At 39.5% G+C, this 16,255-nt stretch overlaps 1 protein-coding gene across 15 annotated transcripts in view; it reads left to right on the forward strand.

Annotated features, from left to right (window-relative positions):
* The window catches only part of ablim2 (actin binding LIM protein family, member 2), a 93,850-nt gene that overhangs the window by 64,831 nt on the left and 12,764 nt on the right, over positions 1–16,255 (forward strand). For 6 of the 15 annotated variants that reach the window (XM_035625847.2, XM_035625842.2, XM_035625845.2 and 3 more), the window contains 9 exons: positions 914–991; positions 1,172–1,315; positions 3,212–3,244; positions 4,332–4,443; positions 5,242–5,526; positions 6,163–6,234; positions 9,401–9,502; positions 12,083–12,136; positions 16,124–16,161. In XM_035625847.2, coding sequence (XP_035481740.1) covers positions 914–991; positions 1,172–1,315; positions 3,212–3,244; positions 4,332–4,443; positions 5,242–5,526; positions 6,163–6,234; positions 9,401–9,502; positions 12,083–12,136; positions 16,124–16,161 — 918 coding nt within the window. The remainder of the gene's footprint in view (positions 1–913; positions 992–1,171; positions 1,316–3,211; positions 3,245–4,331; positions 4,444–5,241; positions 5,527–6,162; positions 6,235–9,400; positions 9,503–12,082; positions 12,137–16,123; positions 16,162–16,255) is intronic. The other 9 variants (XM_035625850.2, XM_035625857.2, XM_035625853.2 and 6 more) reach the window with 7 other exon arrangements.

The raw sequence follows: 16,255 nt of genomic DNA on the forward strand, positions 1-16,255 counted from the left end.
TTATGTTAGTTTAAATCAGTAACAGGCAGTTAGGATCACACAAAGTATAGGTTTTAAGCAGTTGGGGGCTGATGTTGGCCATTGTTGCTGTGCCTCATGTTTTATTTTGTGACTTCAGCTCTCCATGCATTCCTCTCGAGTACGTATTTGTGACTCTTCATGTAAATGCATAGAACATACAGTAATGCTGAGGTTACAGGACTCCTCATTTGTGAGTTTTGAAAGGCCGATCCTTTGCAAACACCACATCCTGATATAGGACCCATCCAAGTGAAACAACTGATAAAGTTAAACATCCTCCTTTCAGTAGCACAGGATACACATCACAGTGTGTGCAGGAGCTGTCAATAATTCAGCTGCTACTGAAATAACATGATCAGAAAGTTACGTTGAGTGGGGATCAGTGCCAACATTAGCAATCTCGGCTGACTAGTATCCAATGTCTGAATACAAACTTGACTCCAGCACTATGGATCTTTGAAATGTAATGTTATGTAAAGAAAAACATGTGGTAAGTTTGTAGGCTATACAATATGCAATTTTTTTCAGCTAGTATCACACTGTAGAAGTTGACATTGTTTTTACTCAAAATTGTCAAAATACTGTTTTGTTAATATTTTGAAAATGGGAAATGGGACATGAACAATTGCTTATAGGTTGAATATCAGTGGTATGAGTGTTGGTAGGATCAAACAAGCTGCAATGTGAAAACAGGTTTGAGTTGTAAGTCTGACCTAAATCTCTGTTCACATAAAGCATGAGCTTGAGTGGATGGGCAATAAATATATGTAATATTTCTCTCTGTCGCCTCACTCCAACTTATGTCTTAACAGTAAGTGTGTGTGTGTGTGTGTGTGTGTGTGTGTGTGTGTGTGTGTGTGTGTGTGTGTGTGTGTGTGTGTGTGTGTTTCAGGTGACCCGGACTTCATCTGAGAGCATCACCTCGGTCCCTGCATCCAGCACCTCTGGCTCTCCCAGCCGAGTCATCTATGTGAGATTGCACTCCAGGGGGTGGCAGCTGCCCATAGCTCAGTTTTGTACCATAGCGCTCGACTTCAGAGCATCATATGTGTTTGAAAATGATCCGTAGCATCTGTTTCATACATCTTAAAAAAGAAGAAGAAAAGCTAATAAATACCAGTAATTGATTATACTTTCTTTCTGCTGCCAGGCCAAACTAGGAGAGGAGATGCTGGACTACAAGGACCTGGCAGCTCTTCCAAAGACCAAGGCCATCTATAACATAGACAGGCCTGACATGCTGTCCTACTCTCCATATGTCAGCTACCCATCAGAGGAAAGGCACTACGGAGAGGTAGACCAGCCTCTTACCCTTCTCTGCTTTGTTCTTTCTTTTTACTCCTCTCTCTGTACCAGTTGTGAAAATTGACAAAGTACATTTAATTCTGTTCTTCAGTTCAATTTTATGTGAGAATTAAGTGGTTGTTACTTCTAATCTATGATATATATACAGTATATTTTTAAATACATTTTTACATTGTAGATAGAAATAATATATATTTTACATTTGACATCTGATGTATTAAATAAAATAAATGTACAGTAATTACCCGACTTCTATAAAGTATTTTGCTAGGGCCGACTTTAGCATTACCAGCTGTTTACTTACCAAAAGCTTTGGCCATTTTTGTGTTTACAAGACTAGAGATTAGAGTAGGCCTACACCCTCAGGGCAGCACCACTGTAACTTCTTTACCCTCTCATGTGAAAATGAGGGCAGACTGGAAGCTTCAGTAACTCACCAAGTAGCAAAGTAGTATTACGAGGCAGGACAGCCCAGGGCTAGCTAATTAGCATGCTAACATCTGTAGAAAAAAAATAAGTGATTGAAATAAGAGTCTATGTTGGTGCCACTTTCTATGATTTAAGTCAGCTCTTGGCGAGCAAAGGAAAGTTGAACTCTAGACTGGTAAGTAAACTGCTGTTAATGCTAATGTTGGCTATGAAGCTAGCGATAGCAAAAACATACATGTTGCGCCTTTAAAATGTACTCCTCAACCACCTGAAAATGCTGCTTAAATGGTCAGTAATGAAGATTTTGTAGATATATAATGTACATTATGCATTCATTATTATGGGATATATATTATTATTATAATACATACATTGCATAATTTTGTATATGTCATCTATAATATAATGCTAATTACACTGACAAACATTCTGTCTGCATTGTGACTGTTTATATGTTTATAGCAGCTGGTGGCTTGAAGTTGTTTAATATTTCACCTGCTGCATTAATGTATATGTGAACGACAGGCCATTAAAATATGACATCACTATTAGGTGGAGTTTTGGGTACTGCAGAGCACAATTACTCATCAGGGATGCTAGCTGTGGTCAGATTTAAAACAGATTTGAAACCTTAGTAGGTAGTTACTTTATGTTTGATGAAAATATTGTGAATACCAGACCTTATAATGGAGTACTTTTACATTATGGTATTGTAAAGTGAGTATAGGTTGTAACTAACAGCTCTATTAATGGTTAATTTATTCTTTAATTCAATTCAATTCAATTTCAATTCAATTCGATTTAATTCAATTCAATTCAATTCAATTCAATTCAATTCAATTCAATTCAATTCAATTTTGTATAGCGCCATATCACAACATACATTGTCTCAAGGCACTTTACATAGTGCTAATAAAGTGTTACTTTATAACACTTTATTAATCATTGGTAAAGTTACATAAAGTAAAAAGTAATAGTTACAACTTATGAACATAAACATATCATCATGGAGGAGAAAATTGGTCGGAGGATAGTGCCAAGAGATTTGAGTAATCAAAAGTGAGAGCTTAGATTACTTTAGTTTTGTTTAATTTCCCTTTTGTTGCCTCTAAGTTGTTATTCGATTTTTCCCTTTGCTACCCAACCATCCTCCTCCTTCACTCTGGCAGTGAAGTCAGTAACATTTATCCATCAATGCCAGGCTCAATTTTCTCTCACCTCACACATCCTCTCCTTTGCAGTGCAGTCACTGCCTCACAACCCTGAGCATGCAAAGCGAACGGTAGATTTTGACCCCCCCGTCATTCGTTTCATCTGACCATTAGGAATGTCCTCAATGCAGACGTGATTACTCACTGACATTGAATGATCACTCTCATGGTTGGATAGTTAACTCAGAAAACCTCACATATGAGTTTGTCCTAATCATTGGCTTTCTCCCCCTCTTCATTTGCAGTCCCCCCAGCTACTTTCTCCTACACCTACTGAGGTAATAGAATGTCCTGTGAATCACCATGCATGACATGATCCCTAATCAATGCAACGTGTGTGTGTGTGTGTGTGTGTGTGTGTGTGCGCACAATTCTATTACTATACTTGGGAGGAATTTGGCCATTAATTATTATATCTCAAATGTGCCCCTTATGAATAGTCTGAACTGACATATTTCTTTGACTGCCACTAAAATCCATTAGAATAATTGCTTCTAGCAAACACTGTACCAGCTTCCACATCGCCTGAGCATGACACTCTAAGGAATGTGATATATGATACTATGATAATGTAATACTTGCCTCTGATTGTTTAGGGCAAAATAGAAAATGACAGAGAAAATGTGAACATAATGAGGCGGGATTAATGAAGTGAAACAAAAGTGTTTTAGTCTGATTATCAGCCGTAGTTTTGTTAACAAATCTCAGCAATTATCTGGGTAAATACAATGTTATCACAATAATAAATAAGGGTCAAAACATAAAATAATCAAAGAGTCAAAATGAATTATCTTAATGTTTCAGGATATTCAAGCAAATTACTATATTCTTGTATTTTTCTATCCATTTCATCTTTCTAAAATACTGAGAAAACAAGCTGTCAATTTCTTAAAAAATAATGGAGCTTGGATCAGTAACATGGGATGGGTCCATTGCCGGTCTGTTCCTTAAGAGATCGACCCTGTTGACAGTGTAGGAATACTGTTGTATTAAATCCCTCCTAAGTATAGAAATAGGACTTATTTAATCTGCTTTTTTTTTTTTTTTATAACAAAGAGGTCAAACTAAAGAAAAAAGTAAAGTTCAATGGTCTGTTTTCTAAGCCGATTGTGACAATAATTGTCATTAGGAACATGTACAGTACATCTTATTATATTTTTGTGCCTTAATTGTTGCTTGGAACGTGTATGTAACATCTTTTGTGTGACTTGTGCACTGTGATTGTTCCATTTTTATTAAGAATATATCAGTGATGCAGTCTTGTCCACATTCCAGTCTGATACTGTGATTAAAGAGTGAGTCAGTCAGTGTTTGTTTCTCAGAAGAATGCACTGATTTCTTTTATTATTGTGTTTGTGAATCCAGGGTGATGGGTCACCCCGTCAGAGGAGGCCCTCTAGCCCCAGCTCCAACAGCTCCCTGGGGGGCTACGGACGTTACACCCCATGCCGTTCCCCCCAAAACTACAGCCGACCAGGTATCATAACATACGGCATGTACACATGTGTATGACATGTCATGCTACTCTCTGGGTTGATTAAAATTTGCAACCCTTATATTACGCTGTCAAAACCAATTTGATTTGTTTGCAGATAAAATAGTCTCTTGGTGGAAGCAATTCATTCCTATACTTTACAGTCAAGACTGAGCATATTTGAACAGTTGCACATTCTTTGTTCTTCAGATTTTAAGCCCCAACACATTTGAAATGTATTTGCTCAAACTGGAAATAGTTTATGCTCTTGTTCTGGTTGTAATAAGACTCAAAGTCTGAAAAGGCTTTGGATCATAACTCAAATTTAACACACTCCAATTTTTACAAATCATTATGTGAAATGTTATCATATCTAGTAGATCAATGGTTGGAAAATTAAGCTATCAAAATACAGCGCTAACCAAAAAAATGATTATATTCCTCAAATTAAGTTTCACCAATATTGATACCTAACCCTGGTTGTATACTTTATTAATTTGTGTTGGCCTAATAATTGGCACATTTGAAATCAAGATAGGAAATTACCTGCAGAATTGTAGTTTGCATACTTTACTACTACATTACTACATACTCCACTTATTCCCAAAATAGGACATGTCCTCAGAGTCATGAGTGTTTCTTTTAGAAACTAATAAATACTTCACTGACAAGAAACAGTAAACAACTAAAACCACAACTTCAATTTCTGTTTCAAGTGCACGTTTTGAACAAAAGAATTGACTATGAAGAAAATGTTCATATTCACAATCTCATCTTGAAACTTTTCCTGTGATCTGATAGGACATTCAGGGCCAGAGTTATACCTTGCTGGTAGATTCAGCAGCCAGGCCTGTGACTCCGGTTCTCTTCCTATGCACACAAGCCTCATGGGTGGCATTAAGTACCCTTCCACCGGGGCGAGGGACTCCCTCCCTGTGAACTTTTCTGGTGGGGCTAACGGGAGTGGCAGTGGTGGTGGCAAGTACTCACCGCCACCAGCAGGTGGCAGTGTAGGCTTGTCTTTACACCTAAATCCCACCACCCTGGCCATGCTGCAGCAGCACAACTACATCCCATACTTTAGAGGTATAAAAGCACGCTCAGACCAAGACCTCGTCCAAAACAGACCATGGACTATTTGCTGAAATCCTTCCTGCTATCAGACAGAAAACCTTCAACCTGAATTCACAAACCCATGTAATAACAAAAAAAATAATGTTTGAAATGGGATTTAAAGTGCTCCAAGAGTGCGGTTTCAAAGGTGTTACTCTGCCAGAACAATTGTTGCAATTAAGAACATCAGCAATGTCTTCTCTGTATTTGACTGAGATCAGAGGTCCTTAAGAATGGAGTGCTGTGATACAACCAACTGAGTTGCGTTGGCATGAATTGTGGTAAAATTTGCAATGCGTTGTAAAAAATTACTCTGGGTCTTTGGGTCTCTTAGTTCACCATAGACGAATAAGTCATAATGGGAAACAGAATGTCTGACCTGGTGTGCGCTGCATTTGGATCCATAACCAATGATCACTCATGAAGGTTTATTATCTTTCACTCTTGAACCAAAGCCATGAAACTGCTTAAGCCATTACCGATACCACTCGTCACAGAAATCAACATCACAAACCAGTCATTGCACGCTGTAACCCCTGCTGAAAGGCTTATCCAACCAACTCCCTTTGCTTCATTTTTTCCCCATTCCCCGATCTGCCTCACCCCTAGGGTTCAAACAGGAACCCCTACCTGACCCTAAACCTAGGACATCACTGCATCTCAGTTTACCTCCTCCCAACGGTAAAACACTTATAGTCTTTGTCTTCTTTGTGTCCCTCCCTCCCCTGGTGGAATGGTTAACAGGTTTTTGTGATGTTGTACGGTATCCTGGTGTTGTCGGGTTTCATGGTACATTCCTAGGCCCACGCAGTCTTATCATTCTGCTTGCCCTGTTCACTTGTGGTTGTTGTCGTGCACGGAAAACTTGATGTGGACATGAGTGTGACCCTGATACATTTGGCATCATCTTTTGGATGAAGCTCAAGGGTGATTTTTTTGGTTGTGCTTGTCTGTTCAGATTGTTGACCCGATCGATTGCCTGGTCTAACCCTGGTTTTTTCCTGAATGACCCCTTGTTCGTTGTCATTTGTCAAACTTTATCCCCTTGATGTTACTTGATTTTGTCCTTGATGTGAATCTGGGAGAGTGTGCAGGTTTTGTGTTTTGAGGACTGATAAAAGGCATGTTGGGGTTTCCCTGCAGGGCAACATGTATCAATGGTGAAGTCAATTGTTTTTGAAAGAAGTGCAATTTTGGACATCATCAGCAAATTGGTTCCTTAGAACCAACTCTCCTGATCAAAGCACTGCACTGCACAAACGTTTTAACTGCAATTCTTCAGCTAGACAAGTTCATTACCACGAGGGTTTTATTTCAATGGCTTCAGCTGTCTTTTCAGCATATTTGTCCGTAATATGATGTGCTGTTTCAAGAGCAGATATATGTGGAGTGTAAAGAGTGTAAAGACATGAGCGACAAGAGGTGCATAATGTTTTGCACTAATATTAATTGTTTTTACACAGAACCCTTTGCATCACATCTTTCTGACACATGCATGCATGATCGTTGAAATAGCCTGGTTAGAAGGAGGAGGTGGAAAGCGAAACGGCATGAGCTTCCACTCAAACATTTTCGCCACAGAAAATCACAAACACGCGGTCCAGGGTTTCGGCGGTTTTTCCATGACAGGGTGGAGAGCCCGGGAGGGGAGTGCTCCGAAGGGGAAGATGAAAGAGAGGAGGGGGAACAGAGGAATGAAAGAGCCTGAGCGGGCCGAGCTGTAATTTCGGGTCCGGTTGCCAGTTGCAGTGGCATGCAACACAGCTCTCTGTTGGCCTTGTTCAGGTCCTAGCGGTTCCTAACATGCCATGAAAGAGGGCAATTTGTTTTCATGCAACAGGCTCATGATTTAATGAGCTATCAGGCTCACTCGTAGAAATTACTGTGGGAGTAAGACATGATACATGATGGATACTTGATCGAAGAAGAATGCATGTTTTTGTTTTGATCTCTCTGGTTCTTTAATAATGACCCCAAAACCATTGTTTATATCTTATTTTTGTGTAGTTAGCTTTTGATTGATGAACGGACTCCACCTTTTGTCAAATGTGGAATCTGTTCATATTAATCATAACGCATCGCCTGCCTTTGCTCCAGATGTTTGTTTGCAGGATCTGCCCCACATTTAGACCTGCACTATCCGTACGCCAGTGTGTACGTGTGTTTTTGTTTACAGGCATTTGTGCATTTGTGTGTGTGTGATTGTGTGTATGTACTGTAAAGGAGATCACCAGAATTAACAGCACTGCCATGTGTGTCCAGAAGAGTGTGTGTTCAATCAGCTAAAACTCTCCTTCTCACACCACACACACACACACACACACACACATACACACAATCTCTCTATGTTTCTTCCCCAAAGCTCTGGATGTACAGTGTCTATTATTGGCCTCAAGGGTGTAAGTGACTCCATCACCTAGCCTGCTTATGACGTAACACAATTAAGTGGACCCTGGTTGTTATCACACACACATGTATGCACACAGCAAAATGTTTATCTGTATTACATGCTCACAAACTAGAAGACCATGATAAAAAAAAAAAATTGTGGTTCACTATCAGTACTTTTATTTGACAACTACAATATAATTTAAACTGTAACAACTTGTGTTTTCTACTGTTAACTGTTAAGTGATGAGAACTAAGTCAGTCAGATTATCCCTTCAGGTCCCTTCTCAGTTGCATCATTGCTCTGGTGTAAAAGCTAACAGGTTCCGTGCTACCACGTTTGCAAGAACCCAGCATTTGTCTCAGAGTTGCACACAGTTTTTGAGGTTGAGCTGTTTTATGATTAAATCAAACAGCTTCTAGGAACAATAGGAAATGCTCTTTCTTCTTTGTGAATTTCCCAAAACAGCGGTCTAATGTCTTATGGTCTCCATCTACACCTTCTGCAGCCACTGGCCAGATGTGGCCCACATGTGAAGACACGCTGCAGCTTCCATTAATTTAAGTGAAGTGTAGATAAAGACAAACCGTTGGTGCCATTGTTGGTGGATTAATTTGAAACGTTACCGTAGGGGTAGCATATGGTCCCGTTGGCTTCTTCAGATGATTAGCTCTGATGTGGTCTGGAGCAGTTAAGCCAGGGTGGTGCTCCTGTACTGCAAGTGTCCCGAGGCAAGATCAGGCAGGACAGAAACCCTTGATCTTGATTTCAAGCATGAAGGCATCTCTTCTCATCCTTCAAACCTTTTTGGGGTTTTATGCAGGTGTTAGAAAAGTTACCACCGTTATCTTTGGCCCATGGGGACGTCACTTTTTGATGTTGCTTTTTGTATCATAAAGAATTAATCGTCTCTAACCAATTTGGATTCCTCTGGCACACTCCACCCGTTTCTCCACATAAGTGCCACACAGTTATTTTACTGGCCAGCCTTCCTTCCAACCTTCACCTATAGCTATAAGCTTTAGGCAAAAATAATAAAACTAGAGACACAAGTGACTCTGTGAAGGATTGGTGGTCTCAATCTGTGTAATGATCAAGCCAAGCATTCGTGAAGATGCTGGTTGGAAAAAGGAGACTTTTGCTGAGGGACAACAGTGGTAGTGGAATGAAAAATTCGGCAAAAATGATTTTAGTGTCTCATTGCTTAACAGGTCACAAGAGCAGTAGGATTCACTGCCATGAATTCAGTGAATTTGTTCAAGACATATAAACACAGTAAAAGGCTAGGTTGTCAAGTCACCTGCATCATTGTATTAATTCCAGCTTCTCCTTCGAGCTTTATCGATATGCTTACCTTAACGCTGCATTTTTGCCCCCAATTCCCTTTGTTTCCTCCCAAACCCTTTCCCTGTTGCCTGTCACATCCAAATGCCCACCCGCCTCCATCCCCAAATGGAGGTAGTGAAAGTGGTCGGAGTACCCCCACCTTATCTACCTATTCTGATGGCAAATCCCCCTCTTCTACATACGTGGCTGCTCCCCGACATTTCCACATACCAGGTAGGCCTTAACCGCAGCGCTTGGCTCGCAACCCAACCTTTTACTTTTCCTACATCTTCACACAATCTCTAGAGGAGTCTGCCATTAGTGAGGTGCACATGGATCACAAGGTAAGATAGACATTTCCAAAAGTACTGGTTCTGTTACTGCTACTGATGACAAGGTTGGTTTACAAGTTGATACTTTATCATTGTTCCATTGAATTTCTGTGTTTGAAAGTTTGAATTCTGATACCTCTGATCCTCTTTGCTATTTGTAAGGACACTTCTAAATTACTGCAGCAAGGGTAGAACTTCAACCACTGGAAGTCAGCTAATGAAAGATGTGCAGCTGGTATTGAGCTACTGATTCTTTAAAACTTGTGCTCTTAGTTTACAACTGGAATTCTGTCTATCCAGGTAGATGCAGATATGTATTGTGAAGTCGCAAGCGTGTCAGATATTCAATACCACACTTATTACATTGGGCCTCATGCAAGAATGTTCACAAGTTTTCAATGTGGAACTTTAAGTTCTGCTGCTTGAAATCAGTAGACGAAAGCATAACAACAGCATTATTATTTAGTAATGTCAGTAGTGGTATCAGGCTGAAATAAATATGGCTACAGCTGTCCATGCCGTTTCACTGCTGAGCCATACCGTGACAGAAGTGAAAAACAAAGAGCTTCATCTGATGATCAGTTGTTGACTGTTGACGTGATTTAAAACCTGAACAGCTGTTGGTATACTTCAGCTTTGGTCACTGTGGATTTTATTACTGTGGACTAGAATCATCCAGGTCAAGGCCTTTAGACCCATTTGTGACCTCATCACTCTGTATGTTACTCCACACAGCATTCAGAGTGGAAAGTTAAAATCTTATGTATAACCAGTTCATCTTCTCAACCATAAACACTGGTTTACTGGTGAGAGGATAAACCAGTGTTCCGCCTCTTTAAGATCAAATGCTTGGTAAAATCAACATTAAAATCCAACATTTCCACAGACATTGCTTCCAGCAAAGAAAAAGAGCAGGGCGGGGAAATGGAGTCTGCCAATATTTGTGCCTGAGCATACGTTTTATATGTTTTGGCGGATAGAATGCATCTGTGAGTTCGCAGGCACAGCTCGCCACCAGAGAACGGATGAAATAAAATATGTTTCTTCTTTGCCCATAATGTTTGCATAGGGAGTGCCTTGTAACTGAATTCACCATCATCTATTCTTTTGATGGTACAACATTTTACTGAAATACCAAGAGGAAAATGTCTTAAATTTGCACTGCAGTGCTTTTCATAGATGTCAACAGTTTTAGTGAGACAATTTCTCCATTTTCATGGCATTTATTTGTGATGTACTTTATTCAAAAAGTCAGTCAAATGGGTGTTTTTCCTAACTTGGGAGATTTTCTGTACTGTACAGTATATGACTTGTATGAGAGCTCTAGACTCCTGTGAATTTGCTCAAGCCTAAAAAGAAAAAGAACATTTGTGAATGTCACAATTTCTCTCTCTGCTTACTGTATATTGGTGGATCTTGCATGAGGCCAAGTGTCTTTACTTTGTAGTGTAAAAGTTGACTTACTGCTTTTGGCTCGTGGATTGTACTCAGTGTATCTCTATGCCCTGCTCATTCCCATTGTGTTGCTATTTTTTGCTAATTGAAAAATTGCAAATTGCTTTTTGACACAGCAAAGATCTGGCACAAAATCGCATTACTTTCTGATTAGATTGAGAATACATTCAGACATGAGTTGACGCTAAACATCGTATCCTTCAAATCTCTCACATGGGAAAATCCATTTTATCCAACATATTGATCCCATTCATAGTTACACTGTTAGTCATGCAGGGGGAACAAAAAATACCTACCAAGTTGGAAGAAAGTTAAGCCAACAATTATCCACTTAATGGTTTTAAGAGTCATCATCCTTATTGCTTTTAAATGGATATTGTTTCAGATGCTGGCAGACACTGAAACAAGCCAGAGGAATGACCCACATGTGTTGTTTTATTGTGAGTCATGTTTTCTGCCTTGGCTTAATGTGAGACAGTTGTTACTAAGCATCTCCGTTAGAGGCCTGTCTGGATCCTCTGACACCAAGATGGATCAGATCAGCCTTATGGGGATAAAAAAAACATACTGTCCCCATTATCCTCGAGAGACGCTTCATCTAACAGTGGAGTAAATGCATAGATAATTCAATAAACTTTCTCTATTGTTGTATTTACAGTATATTATTCATATAGATAAATTATTTAATTTTAAATTCTGTAAAAACCATTAATACATTTAGACTGTCAGATGCATGGGGACCTTGTGTGGTTTCTGGTAGTATTCTTTGAATATCATTGGATTGTACTGTATCAAATAACCACCCCAATTTATTGCATGAATAGTTATCAAAAGTGCTGATGTTTCTGGTGTGCGATAATACAAATGAAGCTATTCTGCGCCCCCTTTTTGCTTCTTCAAAATATCTCATCCCTCAATAACTGCTAACTCATGCTTCTTTTTCTCCATTCTCTCTCTTCCTTTCTCTCCCTCCCTCCCATGTTGGCTTCTTCCATTTTCTTTTCTCCACGCCTGATCCCATCTTCAGAGACTATGGTCAAAGATAATATCTATAGAAAACCCCCCATCTACAGACAGCATGGTACAGTCCTCTTTAAAACTTGCTCCTCTGGTCTGGTCTCTGCACGATGTGTTGCATGTAACCTGTCAGTCATCCCGTCACCTGTTAATCCCAGTTCTCCTCCCTTTTTCTCTGAGCCTAGCCCTCATGTAGTCGACTCCATGGATCTACATCATAGGGCTGGCGTAAGAGTACAGCGCCCATTCCACCTTACAAAATCATGTGAATGCAAAATATATGAAGGTTTACCATTTAAATGGTGGGCAATGTTATAAAAAGATCAAACCAAACGACCATTAAAATATGCAACCCAGAGGTTTTAAAGAAAGAATACCAAGATGGTACCCCCAGCCCTGCTTTGAGAGAAGTCGTCCTTAATAAAGTTACCAAAGCTCCAGTACAGCTGATATTCAAAGCCTAGCTGAGTGTTGTGGCAATGTGCCAAAAATAAGGTCTGCATTTGTTTGGGATTGTTACTTTAACACACTCAGTCCAGTATCCCTCGGAATTAATATTCATACCATGCACACAATTTAAGCTTGAGGCCTACTTTCAGTGCCAATTCTGAAAGCTCTGTGTCCTCTATAAAGCAAAGTGGAAAATAAGGGTGTAGAGATTGGGGTGGGAGATGTACAAGAAGCGCATTCAATTTTCATGGATTCCATTAGAATCCAACAGTTGTTGCTTTTACCCAAACTTTCCCAAATTTGAATTGTCCAAAGGCATCAATATGCTTTAAATGAAGTGTTTGTTGTGTGGTCAAACAACATATGATACCTCCTCCCTGGACACCTTTCCAATACCAGACTCAGGGAGACCACCCAACAATTTCTGTAATCTCAGAAACAGACAAAGCCACAAGCACCCTCACTTCACACAGGAATTGTTCAGGTCTATGGAGGTAAGAAAGTGTTGTTTAAGAATGAGTTAAGACTTCTCTCTCAAGCCCTCTATACTTTAGTCCTTTACACAACTGCTTCCATAAATTTTCATGCCTTTGAAGAGAGATTGATAATCTGTATTGTCATGCACATTCATTGCATCACATTTTTATCAATGATGGCCAGCTTTTCCACCACCTTTCAGTGTGGCCACAGGTATGAACACTTTTACCATTAGACATATTTGGATGACACTTCATAGTTCATCTGAAGTATATTTAAACAATGAACCATTCATGATCTTTCCCTGAGCATTGCCATACTGTTGCTGCTAAGGACACAATGTAGAAATAAAATTATTTTTAAAGCATAGACACTGGACTTCCCAAAAGAATGCAATCCAGAATTTCCCTTAATCCTTGTATATCAACCGGCTGTCTGGCGACACGGTTGGATTAGAGGTGATAAAACTTTGAGAGAATATAATAATGAGGGCACCAATGATTGCATTCATTGTCGCGATAATCACTTTCTTTTATCTCAGTTTAAATGGATGAGTAGTTTGTATGCCAATTGTGGTCTGAAAAAGGCCTGAATCCCAAGAGAGTGCAAGAAAAGTAAAAACACTTTACACCCTTAAACAGACGTCATATTTTATCTCATGTCAAGGTCCATTTTTCAAGATACAATGATAAACTTAATTGTTTTGTCCTTGCTCTCCAAGGTTCTCTCTGTTTATTCAAGCAAAAGCATAGAGCTTTCCAGTATGTTTGAGTATAAACTGATCACAGTTTCATATTAGAAAGAATTAAAAATTCACATAACATTTCATTTGAAACCACAATCCTGCACACGTCGTGCTATACTACACTTCATCGTCACATGGAGCCAAAACTTTCTGCATTCCTGGGAACACCCTCAACCGTGATGTCAAAAGAGATGTCACATATCAGGGTTTAAGTGCAAGACATCACCTGTGACATCCCTGATCGGGATGTAGCCACACATGAAGACATGAAGTTAAATGTTGTTCAACCCCTACAGGGCAGTACAGCAGCAGTTGTAGATATTTAAAATTAACCGCCGGACGAAAAAGCTCTTTGGTCAGGTATGGAGGTAACATCATGTTGAGGAGACTGACTTTATTGTTAGTGGTTTTTACCAGTGATATAAACACTGCCCTAGGTTTCACTGTCTAATTTGACATTGCGACAAATTGGACAGCGACACTTTGATAATACTACCCATTTGGGACTGAAGCTGATTGGGAGTGGGTCCTTCAGGTGTTAATTTACTCACTCCATTCTTGCATGTCTGCACTCATCTCACCAGCCCGTTTGTTGGTTTTAGTGTCGATGCTGTGACTGCGTGTACACTGTGAGTGGTTGGATACATAAATAGCTTGGTGTATGGTGGCATTAGTGTTGTACCAATCACCGTTTCAATCACTGTGTCTCACCCCTAACCATTGTTTGTGTGTCTTAATTATGGTGTCTGGTCTTTTTCACTACAGCTCCCCTCTAGCTATATGTGCACATCACTCAAAGCCCACACATTGTAGGAGTCCAAGGAGTCTGTTTTCACCTCCATCACAAAAGGAAATATTCATCTTTATTAACTATGACAAGTAAATCAGCTGCATATGGCATGGTCCTACAGATTTATGAGCTGACTGTCTGCATCTTGATTGTATTCATTCAGGCTGCCAAAAAGAAAAAAAATAACTACAAGAAAATCTACACCTACCTCCTGTCAAGCAGAAGTTTCTCTAAAATGGTTTGGAGCTGTGTAAAGTGACATTTCTGAATATGCTATTTATACTTTATGGGAATTTGGCCTATTGCCCATTGTTAAAGGTTTGACAAAGGCAACACAATTTAGTTCCAAGTTTACAGTATCTATTTTAAAGATATTTTGGTCCAAAATGTAGGACAAAACTGCATTAAATCCTTGGCCAGACAACCTAAAAACACAGTTTAATTAATGTTGTTTTCGGCCAGTGTCATATGAGCTAGTAGATATAATCAGTATTGATGGGACAGCATCGGCAGCATCCAACGCAGAATCACTACTGTGGAAAAATAGAGGCAACATGAACTTGTGTAATGCTTTGATTTTTAAAGATATCCATAGATATTTTGTGGATTTAGCCATTTAACAATAGTAAATGGATGTATTTAAATAGAGCTTTTCTAGTCTAATCGACCACTCAAAGCAAGTCACATTCACCCATTCACACAGAGCTGCTATTTATCTTGCCTTTTCTTTCACATTCATACACAGCCGGAGGAGCCGTCAGAAGCAATTTAGGGTGAAGTGTCTTGCCCAAGGATATTTAAGCACAACTATGTAAATTGGGAAGCTGTTTTGCACTTGATTTATAAATTTCACAGGAAACTTCATTAATTGTGCTATTTAGCACGAACAACAGAAAAACTACTCGACAAAATTTGAAGCACTAGAAGACATAACACAACAAGGACAAAAGGCTATATAGTAGCTCCTACAGGCTGCCTTGCAAGTCACAGAGAATGTTGCTGTTGGAATCTTTATTGAAGTTTTTAAAAAAAGAACAAAAAAATAAATCCAAATGTTACCCTGATGGAATGGTCACAATCCTCCTCTGGGGAACATGGATGCCATCAGTCGTAGTAATTCTACCTATTTGTTTTCCATATATGTATTTCTTGGCTTCAAGTGGAAGTTTTGGGCTAATGGTGGCACTTAAGTAAAGAAGTAAAACAGGTAATCACAAAAACTTCAGGCATCATGATTATTCACAGGAATTCCGGTCATTCATTTTTGAGACAAATTGGAAGGGAACAAAGTGTTTGTCAATTGGTATATCTTCCCTGAGGCCAGAGGTCGTTGAGAAACTTTGCTTTCATGTCCAGTGGGTCAAACTCCCTAGATGTATTCTGTCACTCCTTAAAAAAAAGATGTAAACGAGTGCTTTAGTATATCCATGTTACACAGCGAACTGTAGATGCCGTCTGCAACTGATGATGTCACAGTCCAGAGGTGGTTCACACTGTATAGAGTTAGTGGTGCAGTTCAGTGGAGCTGAGAGGCAGATGATCTCCAGCACATTAACTGCGACATCCTGTAACATGTGACTGTTTTACAGCTTCTAGAACATCCTGGCAGGATGGGGAGGATAGCAAGGTGGGTCCCAGTTTTTTGTGTCTGTCTTTATCTGTCTACATCCGTCTCCTTTCAAGTCATTTTCCTAAACTTGACAAATGCTGTACATCCATTT

This window comes from Scophthalmus maximus, chromosome 2, assembly GCF_022379125.1.
Source record: "Scophthalmus maximus strain ysfricsl-2021 chromosome 2, ASM2237912v1, whole genome shotgun sequence".
Lineage (NCBI taxonomy): Eukaryota > Metazoa > Chordata > Actinopteri > Pleuronectiformes > Scophthalmidae > Scophthalmus > Scophthalmus maximus.